The sequence below is a fragment of the Onychostoma macrolepis genome, chromosome 02 (assembly GCF_012432095.1).
Source record: "Onychostoma macrolepis isolate SWU-2019 chromosome 02, ASM1243209v1, whole genome shotgun sequence".
NCBI lineage: Eukaryota > Metazoa > Chordata > Actinopteri > Cypriniformes > Cyprinidae > Onychostoma > Onychostoma macrolepis.
In genome coordinates, this window is record NC_081156.1 from 27,973,039 (window position 1) to 27,992,230 (window position 19,192).

Genomic DNA, 19,192 nt, shown 5'->3' on the forward strand with positions numbered 1-19,192 from the left:
AGTATGCCAGCACACTAAAGTAGGTGTACAAACACTTACGGTGGACATTGAGAGTAACAGTGGCCCTCTTTCCCAGTGGGGCGGCCAGGTTTGAGGCCACACAGGTGAAATTTCGCCCTGTGTCTGTGTCCAGTGGCTGGATCTCCAGAAAACTCTTTGTGGTCACCCTTTTCCTGTCCGCTAATACCTCCTGACAAACAGACAGACATATAAAAATAATGTATACCGTTTGTTCTCATATATGTGATTTTCATGCTATCTTCATTTGCTTGTGTGCTCACTCACAGTGCTGGTATGGGCTCCCTCCACTATGATCCCATCTTTGTACCATTCTATCGTTGACAGTGGCTTTGCTCCTCGAGACACACAGGTGAGGTTATATGAGGTTCCTGCTGTCAACAGGATCTCTGGAGAGCCCTGGATAACAGGACCTTCAGGAGGAACTACACAGATAGACAGATAATATGCTGAAAGTGATTTACTGTGGACAGAGGTTAGATCTATAAATATGGACATATATGATATTTTGTTTCCTTGCAAATATAGTGTACAACACACTATTGTTCAAAAGTTTTGGGTCAGTAAGATTTTAAAAGAAAATATTTTATTCATCAAACTGATTAAAAGACATAGCAAACATTTATAATGGAAAAATTATATTTCAAATAAATGCTGTTCTAAAAACTTTCTATTCATCAAAGAGTTATGAAAAACAGTTTCTACAGAAATATTAAGTAGCACAACTGTTTTCGACATTGATAATAATAATAATGTTTCTTGAGCATCAAATCAGCATATTAGAATGATTTCTGAAGAATCACGTGACACTAAAGATTGGAGCGATGATGCTGAAAATTCAGCTTTTGCCATCAGGAATAAATACAATTTTAAAATACATAAAAATAGAAAACTGTTATTTTAAATTGTTATAATATTTCACAATTACTTTAGTTTTGAACAAAAAAGTACAGCCTTTTTAAAAGTGCAGCCTATAATTTTAAAAACATTTTAAAAAATCTTTCCAAACCCAATCTTTTGAATGTAGTAATGTAACTTGTGTTAGTGATTTGATTTTTCATTGAAGTCTATCTAATGTAATGATGGCAATGTACACTTTTGTATATCATGCCAGAATAGCTTCACATAAAAAAAGAGACGTAAATAGTTAAATACAGCATCTCTGGAGCTGCTATTAGTGTTCCTACAAAACAAGTTAAATAAAGAAAGCAGAATGTATTCTTTAGAAAGAGATTTCCTGTGTGTCGGTGGCTATGTTTGGACTGCACAGTGCATACTGTATACTGCATTTGTGAAGATTATGTACCAATGAATATTTCAAAAAGTCGTATATTACAACCTTGTCACAGCAACAATCTCAGATGTAAAAATAACTGAGTTTTTTGTATTCAATTTTGTGCAGTTCAAATAGTGAAATGTTAAACACGATCAGAGGTGGGTAGTAACGAGTTACATATACTTCGTTACATTTACTTGAGTACATTTTTTGGGTAACTAATACTTTTAGAGTATATTTAAAAATGGGTACTTTTACTCTTACTCAAGTACATTTTTAGTGAAAAAACGGTACTTTTACTTCGTTACTGTGGGCGACGCTCCTCTCGTTACTTTATCTTAATGCAATACAAGTTAAAAATCCTTCAATTTATTCCAAACGCGCCGTCTACTTTTTTTCTGGGCAATGAGCGATGCCCGTTCGCGAATGATTCATTCTTTTGCGTCAATTCTGTTCGAAGGCTTGATCAAACCAGTTGGCAAACCAGTGAATCGGTTCGCGAATCAGTTTGAATGATTCGTTCAGTTCCCTGCCGCACGCGCCGAGCAGTTCTCACTGTAACATCAGGAGCGTTGAAGACTTGGCTTTGGATCTACAGTCAGTTGAGAGCAAATCTGCAAAGGCTATGGTTTGCTAGCTATGAAGATCTTTATTAGACGAACACCGCGTGTGCTGCCAGTTCCACAGGTATAGATTCGATTACAGTACACGATACCACTATGACATTACAGTATGTACCTTACACATTAAATACTATGTATAATTTATTCATTAAATAAGCTGTCACAGAGTATGAAATGAACACCCGCCAAACCCACGTTAGTTCCAGGAGGAATGCCTTGCCTAGACACAATTAATATTGATATTTTCACAATATTTACGCTTGCAGAAATAAAGGCTACATTTGTTTACATTTTGCAGAACAGACGGAAGAAGATCCGTCAATGTGCATTTGTTTCGTTATGTTCAGATGTTCTGTAGCAGTCATATGAGGAGTTTTCACTCTTCTCCGTGTCAGAGGTTATATACATATATACATTTATAATACATAATTAATATACTTTAAAATAGAATTTAATTTAATTCAGTGATGCAAATCAGAATTTTCATCAGCTGTTACTCCAGTTTTTTGAGTTTTATTATCCTTCAGAAATCATTCAAATATATTGATTTATTACCAGTGTTGTTAAAAAAAACCAGCATATGCTGATTAGGTATGTTTTGAAGCTGGGATGCTGGTTTAGCTGGTCGGACCAGCATAAACCAGCAAAGGACCAGCTTAAATCAGCTCAAACCAGCATCCCATGCTTCAAAACATACCTTACCAGCATACGCTGTTTTTTGCAACAGGGAACAGATTTGCTGCTTAATATTTTTTGGAACCTGTGACATTTTGTTCAGGATTCTTTTATTAATAGAATATGTGTGTGTATATATATATATATATATATATATATATACATACATACATACACAGTATATGTATATATAAATTTAATCTAGATATCTATAGATAAAAATAGACTATATTCAGTATATGATCCAAAGTAACTAACTACTTGAGTAGTTTTTTTATCCGGTACTTTTTTACTCTTACTCAAGTAACTATTCAGACTATTACTTTTACTTTTACTTGAGTACAGTTTTTGGGTACTCTACCCACCTCTGAACACGATACATATTGCTTTAGGTGCATTCATCACACTGGAAATGGAAACTCAAGTTGAGTGTATTGCATTGTGGGATAGAGTGTTCCACACAGTGTGATGTTGTTTACTGAATATGTGCATACTTCTCGCATTATACATAATGTAAAAACGATTTAATGGCAGTATGCTATTCTGATTATATTCAGTGTGTACTCACTCAGAACAGTGAGTTTAGCTCTTCTGGACCTGAGAGCGGCTTCAGTGGCCTGACACTCGTACAGTGAGTCATCGGTCAGGTCTGCTGACGTGATCTCCAGATTATACTGCCCAACATCCAAGATACGCAAAACACGGTACCGTGGCCATGCTGAAACACACACACACCATCACACTTTAACACGATAAAATGTTTCAAGCATTTATCATTTCAGATGCAGATAATACTGTGCTGCAAAAGCCCCAGCATAGCTTGTATGTACAGTCAGAATTCATATTTATTTTGCCTTGACTATTTTGCATGACTGTCCCTAATTCCATGGATTTCCCCTCACAATAAACATACAGCTCAAACGAATACATATTCTTTGTAAATTTATTGAAAGCTTTGAATTATAAAACCCAAACCATAGTTCATACAGCCAGTTTAGCCAATCAGTGTGATTATGTGGTGGCTTGTAGGACATGTGTTTGTCACCAGAGGGCAGCACTCCAACACATTGGCATTCAGACTGCACACTCTCTCTGGCACACACATTATGACATCATCGATCTGGATACCAGGAGGACAAAAGTATTGGCAACGATTACATCATCCTTTAGCTCAACCAATCAGCAAGCAGACGCTTAACCTGTGCGCGTGTTTGCACATCTATATGTGTATGTGTCTGTGATTAGAGCGGACAAAAGAGCAACACGTCCAAAAAAAAAAGAGAGAGAGAGAGCGAGACAGAGGACAAAGAAAGAAAATGGCAATGTCTGGACAATGAAAGGAAAAAAATATGTCTGTTGCATCATTTTAAATGGAGGAGAGGGAGAAATCGTATGTTGTACTATATGTTGCATTGCAACATATATGTTGTAAAGACATGCATAGAGGCATGAGACTTGCCAGATTTCTGAGCCTAATTCCAAAAGAATTTGTATCATTGAAAATTACGTTGCACAATTTGTGTAAGTAAAGATAGTGTTTGTCTAAAACACTTGAGCAGAAATCATGCATTCGCATATCTAAATCTGCTCAGTAATTTGCTTTATACTGAAATCCAGTCATCCTACCTGTCCTCGTGTCACTCCAAACTAGTATGACTAGATACAGCTACACTGCATGGCGATCGCTGACTGACGCAGTTGCAATTTTTCTTAGTTTATTCAGTTGAACCCATGTCCCCTTTAATGCTTATCCAAATTTGTACTGCTAAACTTTCCTGTCGTGCTTTGGTCTTGTCTTATCTCACCTAGAGCTCTTATTGAGCTCATACTGTCACTCATTTCCCCTCTAAAAAAGGTGCATGACGCCCTTGGTTAGTGTGATCTGATGTGTGTGTGTGTTTGCTCACCCCTCAGATCTTCTCCGATGCCAAGAGCAAGCCCGTCTTTGGTCCATTGTACAATGCCGGTGTAGTTAAACACCACGCAGGACAAAACTACTCTCTCCCCGACCACCACAGACTGATCCGCCGGCTCCTGAGAAAACCGCGGGCCGCTGAACACTGACAGACACAGAGAGAGAGACAAACATGTGCTTATATGTTACTGTACACTGTTCATTGGACACTGTCGTTTTTTCCCCACATTTATGAGGATTTTCTTTGGTGTGCCATACATTTTTGTTAAATACTTCTAACCCAAGCCTAGAAAAGAACAATAAGACATATAGATTTAAATATTAAAAAATGTCCAAATTCTGCATTTGAAGACATAAACATTTGTTAAAATAAACTACCATTCAAAACAGTAATATTGTGAAATATATTTTACAATTTAAAATAACTATTTTCTATTTCAATATATTTTAAAATGTTCAGCATCATTACTCCAGTCTTTAGTGTCACATGATCCTTCAAAAATCACTAATATGCTGATTTGGTTTTGAAGAAACATTTTCTGAATGTCAACTCTGAAAACAGTTGTGCCAATAAATATTTTTGTGGAAATCATGATAATCAGGATACTCTGTTGAATATAAAGTTAAAAAGAACAACATTTATTTAAAATCTTTTGTAACATAAATGTCTTTACTGTGTCTTTTAAGCAAGGAGTTAATCACAAAGGCATTTCACCATGCATTTAAAATACTAGGGACATTTTTGCCCTAATCCCTGGTTCATTTTCGACCCAGATATTTTGTGTTAATCAATGTCTTATTTTAATATATATAACAATATTTTTGTTACACTTTATTTTAAGGTCCAATTCTCACTATTAACTATAAATTTGCCTGAATAAACTATTAATTTGCTGCTTCTTAATAGTTAGTAACTTAGGTAGTTGTTAAGTTTAGGTACTGGGTAAGATTAGGGATGTAGAATATTCATGCAAAATATGTGCTTTAGAAGTACTAATAAGCAGCCAATATGTCATTACTAAGCATGCTAATAAGCAACTAGTTAATAGTGAAAATTGGTCCCGGAGTTAACAAATCTTTTTATAAACATATGCTACCCAGACTCTTACAGCCACATCCCAAATTTTCATCCATTACATCATCGCAGAGATATTTCTGAAAAATTCCATCACTTTCTCTCTTCCTGCCTCTCTTTCTCCTCCGGCACATGCCACTCCTCCAGGATTATTGGTAACAGTCCAATTTGCTAATTAAGGCAAAACGTTAATAAAGGGAGGGAGAAAAAAAAGAAAAGGTGCACCTCCAGAGGATTACATTTACAGCCATAAAACAAAACTCTTCATCACACTTAAAGGAATAGGTCACACCAAAATGGAAATTCTGTCACCATTTACTCCAGCAAACCAATAATTAAGAATGTGTCTTCTCCATATAGTGCAAATGAAAGAGGACTGAAGCGGTCACACTGACTCTGGTGTTCCACGGAAAAAAGAAAGTCACACGGAAAGTCAAGGGCTCTGGACATCGAGTTTCTGTCATAAAACCAGCCTTCGCTCTTTGCAACTGTTCATGCATCTTGATTGGACTGCAGGAGACATGACGTCATGTCTTTGCGGCACAGCTGCTTATGACAGCGCTTAATGACACTGGCCCATGTATCAGAACGCTCAAAGCAGCTTCACTCGGTTAACTAGTCATTAGTGATGCAAAAGTGCCCTCAGAACAAAGACACAACATCTGATGTCTGATTCATAGACTGAATCGTCTACGTGTGTGTGTGTATTTTTGAAAACTCTGAAGTACTTCCAGATGCTACAGTAAAAGAAAAACATCCCTGAAGTGGTGCTGCCAAATGTTAAGCATTTAGAAAAGCAGAGCCAAATGCAAAACGTCATGGAGAGAAAGCGATAAACAGAGAATGACAATAATGTACCCTGTAGCACACAGAGACACAGAAACAAGCTTTTAATTATGTGTCAAGAGAGGTAAGCAAGAATACTTGACTTAGTCAAATGGTCTCAGACGGAACATTCATCTGTCCACATCTTTCCTCAGGGCAAGTCTTGCTCTAATTTTGCACACAAACAAATAAAACTGTATTTTGTGTGGGTGTGTGTTGTGTGATGTCCATGAGTATTTGTGTGCAAGTACTAAAATTCATGTCTAGTCTGCCTCAGGTACCAAAATATTTAAATCGCCAGCTTAAAGGGATAGTTCACTCAAAAATGAAACTTCTGTCATTAATTACTCACCCTCAAAGTCGTTATTTTTGTTTTCTTTGCACACAAAAAGTATTCTCATAGCCTACATAGTACATAGTACATCCCATAGTCCTTACTACTTTCTGTGCCTTGACCATGGTAGTACCCTTGCTGTCTATGGAGTGTCAGAGAGCTCTCGGATTTCATCAAAAATATCTTAATTTGTGTTCCAAAGATGAACAAAGGTCTTTTGGGTTTGGAATGACATGAGGGTGAGTAATTAATGACAGAATTTTCATTTTAGGGTGAACTATCCCTTTAAGTTACCGTTATTACTAGGAATCGACTCTTGACTTTGATTCAAGCTTCGGACTCGATTCCAGACTCATCAGACTCAGGCAGGCAAAGTGAGATCTTACACTAAACAGAGCAATACAAAGTATAATGGTTTACAATTTAACATTTCATTTTAAAACAATAAATAAATAAATAAATATAGGTGCATTCATTGTAAGCACACAGCTTCTTTGAAAAGCCGGATTAGCCACTGGCAGCTGAGGTGGAAGCAGGGGCGTCGCTAGTGGGGGGGGAAAGGGTGACAGAGTGCATAGGGCCCAGAGGTCTGGGGGGCCCGTGATCGCCTGGCTATCGGGAGCACCGGGACATTTCATTCAAGTAGTGGGCCGATCGCCGAAACGAGAGTGAGCTCCCTGATATTAGGCGCTGTTTTTTAATTACAGCGCATGCGAAACCGCATAAAGCAAATGCTCCAAAAGCATGAAGCAGCGCTCCCCGATGCATCCGCCAGCCGCGCGTCAAAGCAGGGCGGGATCAGTCACCCGCACAGCACTGACGATGGTGCGCCGCGCTTCTGCCACGATTTATATTTTTGTCCATACAGTAGAAATCAAGGGTAACCAAAACTATTTGGTAACATTCTACAAAATCTTCTTTTGTGTACAACAGAAGAAAGTAAGTCATACAGGTTTGGAATGAAATGAAGGTGAGGAAATGATCACCGAATTTATTAGCAGTAACTTTCCAGCAGTCTAGCTCAAAATCAATGCTTTTCAAGTGCTTATCTATGTGACAAAAATGCATTATTAAGGTTGTTGCATTAATAATGCACCCCAACGTGATTTTGTGGGGGCCCCATAGCAAATTCAGGGCCCAGAATTCCAAGCGACGGCCCTGGGTGGAAGCCTCTGTAATAAGCTTCTGCTTGTTTAAAATGAATAATGAACTTTGCTTTTCACCTCTTTCATTGCTTTTCTATTTCTGTTGCCAAAACGAGTCATTTTGTGGACAGAATTACACGATTTGATTCACTGGAATGAATCGAAATTGTGAAGAATCTTTTGGAGTATGTGTTGTAGTAGCAGCAGTAAACTCAGGGTTGCCAGGTCTGCGAAACCAAACCAGCCCAACTGCTAATTAAAACTTTCCCAAAACGAACTCAACTTTGGAATCAGCCTTTGGGGTTGACTATTTACAACAACTCAAAGAAATGAATCTTTATTTGATTCAACTGATTAGTTTGTACACTCTAATCTTCTCTTTCCTACATAAAAAGTATCCTGGAATGTACAGTAACTGCAACAATATAATATAAATATAATATAACATTTTAAACACAGTTAAAGTGGTTATATTTTGAATACATATTTTATTTAACATGAAAATTTGTATTATTATTATTAATAATAATAATAATAGTATTAATAATCATTCCAAAATGTCCAGTGATCTTAAAACTGTCATGATGGCATTTTAGAAAAGTCTGGATATGCACTAATTTGCATGTGGTATTACTGTCTCTCTTGGCAGAAATCATAAAATAATCAATATATAAAAATTAAATATTCAATTAAAATTAAAAAGGAATGCAATGTGCCTTATGAAACAAAGTTTAAATAGGAATTACATTTTATTATTTAAAAAACTTATTTATTTACCAATCCTGCTTCTAGATTGCCACTCCATTTGTCTTTGATTTTTTTCAACCCATTATCACAAATACTCTCATTTCCCTTCCATCTGTTTCCAGCCATATTTTATTCACTCTTTCATTTCATTTCTCTGTGGTGCTAATTGCTTTTTTAGAGTAGTAAATATGCTAACCTCTCTGCACACATCAGCTCTCATTAACATCAGTAAGTGTGAGTGTGTGTGTGTGTGTGTGTGTGTGTGTGTGTGTCCTGTTCTGCCTGTTTGATTTTCTCTTATGGTATCTACTTTTTTTACAGTATGTGTGTACCTGTATGTGTAGGCCTATTTCTTTTCCTACGTCATGTTTGTTGATCTCTTTAGGAAAAGTGTGAATAAAGCTCTCCCACTTCTCTCTATCCCACTCATTCCTGAGGGAAATGTAAGTGGAACAGAGGAGAGAAACACACAGATACAATTTCAATTTTTTGCTTTTTACAGTACTTTCAATCCTTCTCCCCCCTCTGATTTCATCCCACTCTTTAAATATCCTCATCTCTCACCTTCCTCCTCCTTTTTTTCGCTCAGTCTTCACCTTTTTTTCAGTTTGATTACTCCTCCTCTATCTCCTTCATTCACTCTGTCCATTCATACCTTCATGTCTTTGAGTTGATGGTGGACACTTTTTCCCCTCTACAACACAGGCTACACATTTCTACACCTTTGCATTTTTCTGTCTTCCCACCATTGCTATTTTTCCAGCATATGCATCTTTCTTTGTTCTTGTTCTCTTTGAACTGGAAGAATTTTAATGTAATTCAAAAAGTTCTAACACATCCGGATTAACCCTTGCCTTATTATTTAATATTTGGCTTCAATTATATTTTGGGGATTTCTAAATTGTTTTTTAGAAACTCTTTCTGCAGGTCCGCTTTGCCAGTAGGTGGCGACAAGTGACTGTTGAGTGAGTCGTTTGAATCATTCGCTAAAATGATTCATTGAATCATTTAGGGGCCCTTCACACAGTAGGGGTCGCACCGACTAATCGACTAGTCGACTTTAATGCTCTGCTATGACGCTTTAAGCTTGACGTCGACTAGTCGCTGGTCCTATAGAAGGCGCAACTTTATAAGAAATCTCTGAAGAACTTCCACATTTAAGCTCCGTTTCCAAACAGTTAAAATGACAAATAAATGCATGCTCTGAAAGCGCTCCACAAGACATGTGTGATTATATTACTGGATGCTCGAAACTGAACAGGAGAATGCACGTTTTAAACAGCTTATAGTACAGGTCAGTTAATCGCCATTCTAATATAATGCGCTGCTGCTCTGTAACGCACACACGTAGGCTACAGACTGTAGCGCGTACATCATGCGCAAATCGCGCGTGCACAGAATCTTTCAGCGCCGAAATGTATTGTCAACACTGTTCTGTGATTTCTCAATAAAATAGCTTAGAAACTGAAAAGTTCAAGCTTATATTTCTTTATAACTAAATCCCACAGCTTCACTACTACTAGAGAGTCGCTGCCAGGTAGAATTAATTCACACACGCAATCGCTTTCACTAATGCATTCATATGAATGTAATCTTTACTGTGCTACTTTATCTGTATCTGATTTAGAATGAGCAGAAATCTGTGAGAAATATAACGACCCAAAGACAAAAGAACTGATCAAAATGAGCTGTTATAGGAGCAATACATGTGGGCAGCACTGTGTCATATGCCATAGCTGTGCACAAGGTGTTTGAGTCTCAGCTCCAGACTTATTTGTTCATTAATGACGTCATCAGCCACTAGTCGACTTCGACTTTCATCACATAAAAGTCGACTTTAAAAAAACAGAAGTCGTTCAACCCAACCCATTCTCACTCCCAAGGCGTCAAAAGACGCCAAAAGTGCCCCTTGGCGTCAGTATATGACAAAATAGGATCTCCATTGCTTTCAATTGCTTGCTTTATGCGTCAGGTCAAGACGCTTATGGAAAATGACAATACGTTCTCCTCCGTTGTTTTCAGTTGTTTGTCGTAGTTTAATGGTTTGCATGCATTTGTAAAAAATATAAATAATTTTATATAGATTTATACTTTTATTGGAGCACCTAACCCACCCCTACCCTAAACCTACCCACTTCTGAACAACATAAAACACATAACAGGCAAATGTACGTGCAGTCACCGGTATTTATTGCAAAAACTGCCCATAAACAAGCAGTATAAAAGCATTACAAACAAGTCGTGCTGCATTCCAGGTCTTCTGAAGCCATACGAAGTCTTTATGAGAAGAAGAGAGCAAAACATAAGGTTTTAATCGCTGAAAATGATCCCGCTCTTGTTAACACGCTCACATCTCATTCAAAAAATACTCCCGTCCCGTAGCATGACGCAATTGGTCACGAGACACAAAAGAGCCAATAGTCTGTCAGAACAGCATAACGCAATCGGTCACGAGACACACAAGAGCCAATAGCATTTCACAACCAAGGCTTCTTCTGGCGGCATTTTTTGAATTCGCGCACAGACGAGACTGCAAACGGCGATCGCGTTTATTCCTCTCACAAATCAAATGTTTTGCCTCGGAAGACTTGGGATATTCATATTTTTTTAATAAATTATGACGGTAGTTGTATCTGCCTGTTATATCTTGTGTTTTATTGACAAATGGTAGGTTTAGGGACAGGGGTTGGGTTATGTGCTCATAATGTGTAAATAATGTAATATAAATAAAACTGTTGTGGCTGTTTACATTGAAAAATCACACCCCAACATATATGCAATAATGGCAATGTTATTACCCGATATATAATTTAATTATGACGATAAAATTCTCAGTATGGCGTCGGCATATTGACGCTAAGGGTTTCCTATTTAAAGCAACGGAGGACCCTGCACGTCGAAAAATTACGCTAAGGGGTACCTTGAGCGTCAAAAAGCAACGCCAAGTGATCCTGACCAAGCTTCAATATGTGACGAGTTGGGTGTGAGAATGGGTTGTTCAACCCCTATCACACAGAACAAGTTTTTGCATTCTACTGCTGCTTTTTCATTGTTTTTCTTTTTTTTTTTTATCAACATTTTTTTTTTTTGCTTTTTCATTGTTTTTCCATGTAAAATTTGATAAATGGACAGTGACCCTCGCGTCTTTTACAGCATCTTGAAAATGACATGGTATTCTAAACAAATGTGGCACTCAAGTTAAAAGTAGGTAGTTCAATTAAAAAAAAAAAAAAAATGTGCCTCTCAACTTTGAATTTTTTTAATCAATCGATCAATCGAAAACACAGAATCATTCAGTATCAAATCTACACTCACTCCTGCTTTTCTTTGGCAGTGGACCGACGAAACTGACGAAGTAACTAGTAATGTTGTTTCTAAATTGTAAATTACCGAATATTATATAATCAATTCTTAATAAAACTGAAACAAAATTAAAAAAGTATAGGTTTATAAATTAAACAATGTATTTTATCCCCCAGCATTCTGCAGATTTTCACCACAAAAGAGCAGAAAATAAAAATCAGATTTCATCTGAGCTTGATTATATCCAACATATCCAACATATAACATATTAACTTAGTCTGAGCTGGCACAATGCAATTTATGAGCACAGAATCTATTAAATATTAAATCAAAAATTGAACTGAATGAAAAAGGAAAAATCTCAGATACATTCATGTGTATCTAAATCATACATATGTATTCACCAAAAAAAACAAAAAAAAAAACAACACCCAGTACTCAAAAAGTGTGCACAAACGCACACACACCACAAAATGTGCTTCTGTAAACAGTGGCATGTTGTGTACAGGGGTAACATGCTTCAGGACATTCTGCAAATCCACTCAAATGTCATGCTATGAGGCCTCAGGGGGACCTGGTGACCATCGACATTAGCAGTGGCACAGAAACAGGACAGTGTAAAAGATTCGCCAAACGCCCTTCGTTTCATTAATATTTCATTTCGCACATCCCTCTCATCCCAGGAATCCCAAGTAAACTGACGCTCGGAGGAGCGGATGAGAGAGAGATTTAACCCCAGAGAAAAGCCGCTGAAACATCTACATCTCCTCACAGCTATGTGTGTGTGTATGTGTACATACCACTAATGAAGCAGTCGCTTAAAAACCAAAATTATGATGAAATTCTGCTGTTACTCCACTTTGAGCTGTTGCAGTGCAGAGGAGCGAGCGTGAGGAGTGTAATGAGTGCTGAGCAGGAAGAGAGACGAAAGAGAGTGTGCTGTGACTATAGCGGTCATAATGTGCATTTGTTTAGTTGCGTGAGGCCTCGACCCACTGACCTCTTTGTGTCAAAAGGTTGTTAGAAAGGTCAAAGGTCATCTCCATGGCGTGAAGGATACGTGAGGGCACCCTGTCTATCATATTTTCTTTTCTCTACTCCTATTTTCCGCTTTCATCTTTCCTTCTGGTATGTGAACTTTCTTCCTTTATTTATCTCTCCTCTCTTCCTCCCGCTCATCCCAACTGTCTGTTTCCTTTTTCCATCCGATCATCTCACACACACACACACGTTCTCTTCTCAGCACTGAAAGAATGTGAGGCATTTCCTTTACCTCCTCTCTCTGTCTCTCTTCTTTCCTTCTCTTCTTTAGTTCCAAAAGATTTCCATCTCACCTCATGTCTCTTACCTCTTTCTCCTCCCCTCTTTTTTCTGTTTTTGTCTCTTAATTAGAAATTTGAGAAAACGTTGGCTTTCAGCATCAATCACCTCTGTGCAAAAAACATACAGAAAGTGAATACTTTATACTCTCTTCTGTCATGTCATTTCTCATTTAGGCTCTGCTTCTCTCTCACATTTTTTACTGCTATAATAATCTCATATTCTCAGATTTTTTTCAAGATGAAAGAGAATCTTTGCCGTGTCACCTTAAGGTATGATGGTGAATAAGTAACAAGAATGAAACATAACCCTGAGGATGTCATCAGAAATTGAGACTAAAAATAGATTTTAAATCTTTTATACTGCACTGAAAAGGGTGTAGGAACCATTTTCACTCAGAAAAAATGCTAGTAAATTTCATGAACAATTACAAAGAAACAGCAAGTAACACATTGAATTAAACATGAAATTTAAAGAATTAGTTCACTTCCAGAATAAATTTCCTGATTATTTACTCACCCCCATGTCATTCAAAGTGTTAATTTCTTTCTTTCTTCAGTTGAAGAGAAATTAAGGTTTTTGAGGAAAACATTCCAGGATTTTTCTCCATATAGTGGACTTCAATGGTGGCCAGCGGGTTGAAGGTCCAAATTGCAGTTCAGTGCAGTTTCAAAGGGCTCTACATGTTTTCAGCTGAGAAATAAGGGTCTTATCTAGCAAAATGATCATCATTTTCTAAAAAAAAAAAAATAAATAAGTAAAATTATATACTTTTTAACCACAAATGCTTGTTTTGCACTAGTTCTGCGGTGTGCGTCCATGACTTCACGCATTATGTAATCACGCTGGAAAGGTCATGCATGGTTAGTTCTTCATCTGTATACTTTGATTCAAAAAGGTAGGCTAGGGCAAAAAACTTTCTTTGCACATTCTCTTTGTAAACACTGGGTCGGTACTTCCGCCTACGTCACGTGTGACCTTTACAATGTGACTACGTAATGTGTGAAGTCGAGCTAGTGCAAAGATGAGCATTTGTGGTTACAAAGTACAGAAATTTTGGTCACACTTTACATTAGGTGGCCTTAACTACTATGTACTTACATCAAAAAATAAGTACAATGTACTTATTGTGTTCATATTGTATTGCAATCCGTAATCGAGCAAGTAAAGCGAAGCAAACGCACACCTTATGAGGTGCAAGTTGAAGAAAAAAATATAAATAAATTGGAGAACAACTGCACACTCACTTAAGCACATTTATTAACCAACGTTTCGGCTAGTAGCCTTTTTCAAGTATACCTTGTGTGCAGGTGTTCTCCAATTTATTTATATTGTATTGCAAAACACTTTTGCAACTATTGAGGTAGGACATGGGTATGGTTAGGGACAGGTTTGGTGGTATGGGTAGGTTTAAGGGTGGGTTTAGGTGTAAGGGATGGGTCAACAGTGTAATTATAACTGTAATTACAGAAATTAATTACAGATGTAATTACATATAGGTAATTTTAAAAATATAAGTACAATGTAAAAACATATATGTACACAATAAGTGCATTGTACCAAATGATTAATTTAAATGTAAGTACATAGTAGTTAAGGCCGCCTAATATAAAGTGGGGCCGAAATTTTTATTATTATTATTTATTTATTTATTTATTTATTTTTTAATTGCTAGACAAGACCCTTATTCCTCGGCTGGGATCAAGTTGAGCTCTTTAAAGCTGCATTGAAACTGCAGTTTGGACCTTCAGCCTATTGGTTCCCATTTAAAGTGGTCATATGATGCTATTTTTAAAGATCATTATTTGTGTATTTGGTGTAACAGAATATGTTGACATGCTTTAATGTTCAAAAAACACATTATTTTTCAAATACTGTACATTATTGTAGTTCCTCTATGCCCCGCGTCTCTCAAACATGTTGTTCTCTACAAAACCCCGCCTTCCGACAAGCACAGTCTGCTCTGATTGGCCAGCTGACCCAGTGCTTTGTGGTTGGAAATGTAATGAGTCGGAAATGTAAAGCCCCTTATCATAATCGCGAGCTTCAGCTTTCAAAATAAATATAAAGACAGTTAATAATGTTGTTAGTTTTACCATCAGTTCAAGCCCCAAGAAAGGGCAACAGAGTCGTGTGACAGACAGTGATGATGCTCGTATGTATTTGCAGTTAAGACAGCTGACATGCTATGATTTCTGACGGGCTGTTCACTCCGCTGTGATGTGACCCTGTTCCCCTCTCACACACACACACACACGAATTAGAACAGTCAATAGCAAATACTTAAACTAATAACAAAACATACTTACAGTCACTGATTCAGAAGCGCCATATTGTCATATCAAAGTCGGATTTTTTTTTTTTTTTTTTCGAAATAGCCTTTGTGCACATCCAGCCTTGTACTCTCCTAGATTCACAAAACTGCTGTCCATAAAATGCGTTGCACAAATTCGAACATTTGGGTTGTGCTGTTCTGTAGCAAGGTTATTATAGTTTTGAATTTTAAAATTAATTTTATTTTAATATCATTTTCAAATTTGCTATAAAATTCATTTAACTTTTTATTAGTTTCATGAATGCTTTTGTTAGTTTTAGTTTAGTTTTTATTTTGTGAACACATTTTTATTTAGTTTTTATAGGCTAGAGTTTAGTTTCAGTTTTAATTAAAGTTTAGCAGAATTAACAGATCACTTCCAGAGCGAAGGCCAAAGAAAGACGTAGGCATAATTTAACCTTATAGTGAGGCAAACGTTCAGCGACACAAAATTAATGCATGCTGAGATTGATTAGATGGTAAAAGTATACAAATATACACCAAAGGAAGCAGTCAAGCCTTTTTACTAATCTACACAAGTTGTGCTTAATGTCATATCTAATGATGTGTGCTGAGATATTTAATATGAAAATAAATGTAGCCTAATTTGGTTATATTAGATGTCTTTTTTCTTATTTAACCATAATCATGATATTGTAACTGTCGTGTCTTGTTCACTTTTCCGTGAACAGCCGAGCATAATTCATAAAGGACTAACGAAATTCAATAATAACGGCAATCGCATTATTCGCATTAATCGCTGTAAAGGCTCATATTTGAATATGTTATTTTAATTTATGAAGAATTATAAGCGTGTGTATGATGTGATTTAGCCTATGCACATCTGTTCGAAAGCCAGAGCGATCACGAGTTGCTAGGCAAAAGTTGGGCTATTGTTTACAGAAAGGATATGCGCGTTATCATCTTTTTTTCTATTAATTATCATGTTGCGCTGCCCGTCTGTTTTTCTTCAAAGCACCAACTTAGAATGCCTAATGTTGGTTTGATTGCTTGTGTTACGTGAAAAAATAAATAATTTAGCCTACCTGATATAACAGATTTAATGCGGGTGCGGTTCGGGTTGCGACTCGCGGTCTTTATGTCATATGGTTCTGGTCTGGTACAGAATTAAATTAGTGCTGCTGTCGGATAACGGGTCGGGTGTTCTGTTAAGTACTGCTGGTGCACGTTTACCAAACAGGACCTGTGCAGGACTCTGCTTTAAATTGCTTTGCGTCTCTCCATCAGATAACCCATGTGCGTGATGCGCCATTTACAGGCATTTCCCGAAACCGCCACACAGCTCATATATTTTTCTGCCAAGGGGTGAGAGATTACAAAAAAAGATTATTTATTTTTGATCATTTTTATTTTATTTCAGTTAGTTTTTCAATAACTGTTGTTAGTTTCGTTTCATTTAAGTTTTTCAATTATTTTGACATTTTTATTTTATTTCAGTTTACGAAATAGTTTTTTCATCAATCGTTTTCATCTTAGTTTTAGTCTTCGTTTACGAAAATAACCTTGTTCTGTAGTAAACAAATCTTAACCAATGATTCCTAATTGCATCTACTTTTGGAAGGCCAAATAAAGTGCTTTTGCTTTCGCATAGAAACACACAGCGTCTCTCTGACACAGCTGCATCAACACTACTGCGGTTACTGAAACCACGCCTTCTTTCTTTGCGTGAACATTTGGGCGGCATTACGCAAATATTTCCACATCGTGATGTAGACATGTAGGGCGTGTTTTAATGACGTGAGTCGTATTAGCCCGTATTATTAAATCCTCTTGTGGGAGACTTTGAGCTTTGTAATTCTGCAGATCTTATACATGCACAAACAGCTACATAACACACTAAAGAAAAGGAAAACAAGAAATCGCATCATATGACCCTTTAAGTCAAATATATGGAGAAAATATATTGCCTCAATAAACTCCTAATTTGTTGTTTATTATTTGCTTATTAGTTGTTATGTAAGGTATGGGGTAGGATTAAGGGATCTAAAATATGGTCATGCCGAATAAGGCATTAATATGTGCTTTATAAGTACCAACAAACAGCCAGTTTGCTAGTAATACGCATGCTAATAAGCAACTAGCTAATTGTAAGAATTGGTCCATAAACTAAAGTGTTACCATAATTTAAAAAAAGGAAAAAAAAGTTCCAGACATAATTGCAACACCATTTGTTCTATGGAAATGAATGATACCTCAAATCATCTGGCTTGTTAAGGAGATATGTGCTACTATACTCAAAGACTTATGATTTTTGCCTGGTGGACAATAAAACGAGTCACCGAATTATAAATAAGGAGGGACACAAGCAAGATAATAATATCATAAAGCATGGATTTCCAAACTTTGAACTCCGAAACCTTTTGACTTAAAATATTTACTTGAAGTACCCCTGAGATTTATATATATTAAGTTATATACTGTATAATATTTAAATAATTGAACAGCTAATTTGCATGTTTAAGGTTCTCTGATGTTGGTTAATGATCACATGTAAAATAGGTAAAGAAATTAAATATTTAATCTTTTTAAATAAGTCAGTGTTTTAATTATATTTATTTTATCCACCCCCTTTAAATTGTTTGTATATATTATTGATTTAATTAATTATTAGTTGCTCATCAACTCCCAAACCCTTTGTAGTTCCCTCACAAACCCCCAGTTTGGCTTTTTGTGGACCAGTAAGAACACTATTTAACCCTAAATGGCACAAATTAGTACCTTAAAGGTACATATTTTACCTAAAGCGTATATATTAGTATCTGGTACATATTAGTACTGTTTGAAAGGGTACCAGTGACAGCTTTTGTACCATTTTTCCTGAGAGTGTAACCTATAGCCTACAACAGTATCCTATAGGCAATGACCACTAATGTTTTCTATATAAAAAGCTAGATTATTTTTAGTGAAGTGTCCTAGTGTAGATTTTTTTTCCCACCTACCCCTACAAATCTAAATTCAAGTGGACATATTGGAATGACAAAGAGAGAGCAGCTGCAGTATAGCAGAGTGACATATTCGGCTCGCCAGCGCATCACCGAAAAACTAGAACATGCAGAGGGTCGTCTCCCGAAAATCCAGCACACCCTCCTCTCCCCCTCTCTCTCTCCATACATCCAGTTATCTCTTACGCTGTTTCCATCCATTCTCCCACATTCTTCCCTCTACCGCTTCCATCTAAATCCTAAAGTTCTGTCGCCATAGCAACAACTGTCGTCTGCAAAAATTACCCCAAAAATCTCTTTATATGCGTGCTGCTTGCTGCCCACCCTGTGCAGACTGTCTCTAGTGATGCTGTTTAGAGAGAATCAGTGATACTGAGAATCAGCAAATTAATTCAAAGAGACAAGGGGACAGACAAACGACAAGCCTTTAAGTATAGCAACAAACAAACACAATGACAGACAGATGCAACCTCTTAGAATGGAGCAGAAAATACAAAGAAGGAATGAACAGGTATCATGATGGGGAGATCCATTGCATGGTAACAGAGAAACGAGTGAGTGTGAAAGCGGGGTAGGAAGGTAGAGGGGGGGAAGCATGCCGTTGCCATGGTAACTAAAGAGGAGGGTATCCTGAGAGAGACAGACAGGCTAAAAACACA

The 19,192-nt window shown here is 36.9% G+C and overlaps 1 protein-coding gene and 1 long non-coding RNA gene across 5 annotated transcripts in view; one reads left to right on the forward strand and one right to left on the reverse strand.

The window, feature by feature from the left end:
• kirrel1b (kirre like nephrin family adhesion molecule 1b) overlaps positions 1 to 19,192 on the reverse strand; it is a 49,033-nt gene that overhangs the window by 13,226 nt on the left and 16,615 nt on the right. For all 4 annotated transcript variants that reach the window (XM_058761947.1, XM_058761928.1, XM_058761937.1 and 1 more), the window contains exons 2-5: positions 4,500 to 4,652; positions 3,161 to 3,310; positions 286 to 443; positions 40 to 190 (exon numbers count right to left, since the gene is read on the reverse strand). In XM_058761947.1, the coding sequence (XP_058617930.1) occupies positions 40 to 190; positions 286 to 443; positions 3,161 to 3,310; positions 4,500 to 4,652 (612 nt within the window). The remainder of the gene's footprint in view (positions 1 to 39; positions 191 to 285; positions 444 to 3,160; positions 3,311 to 4,499; positions 4,653 to 19,192) is intronic.
• LOC131531297 (uncharacterized) lies at positions 1,262 to 4,637 on the forward strand. The gene is made up of 3 exons (XR_009268619.1): positions 1,262 to 1,981; positions 3,150 to 3,296; positions 4,507 to 4,637. It is a non-coding gene; the product is annotated as an uncharacterized LOC131531297 (long non-coding RNA).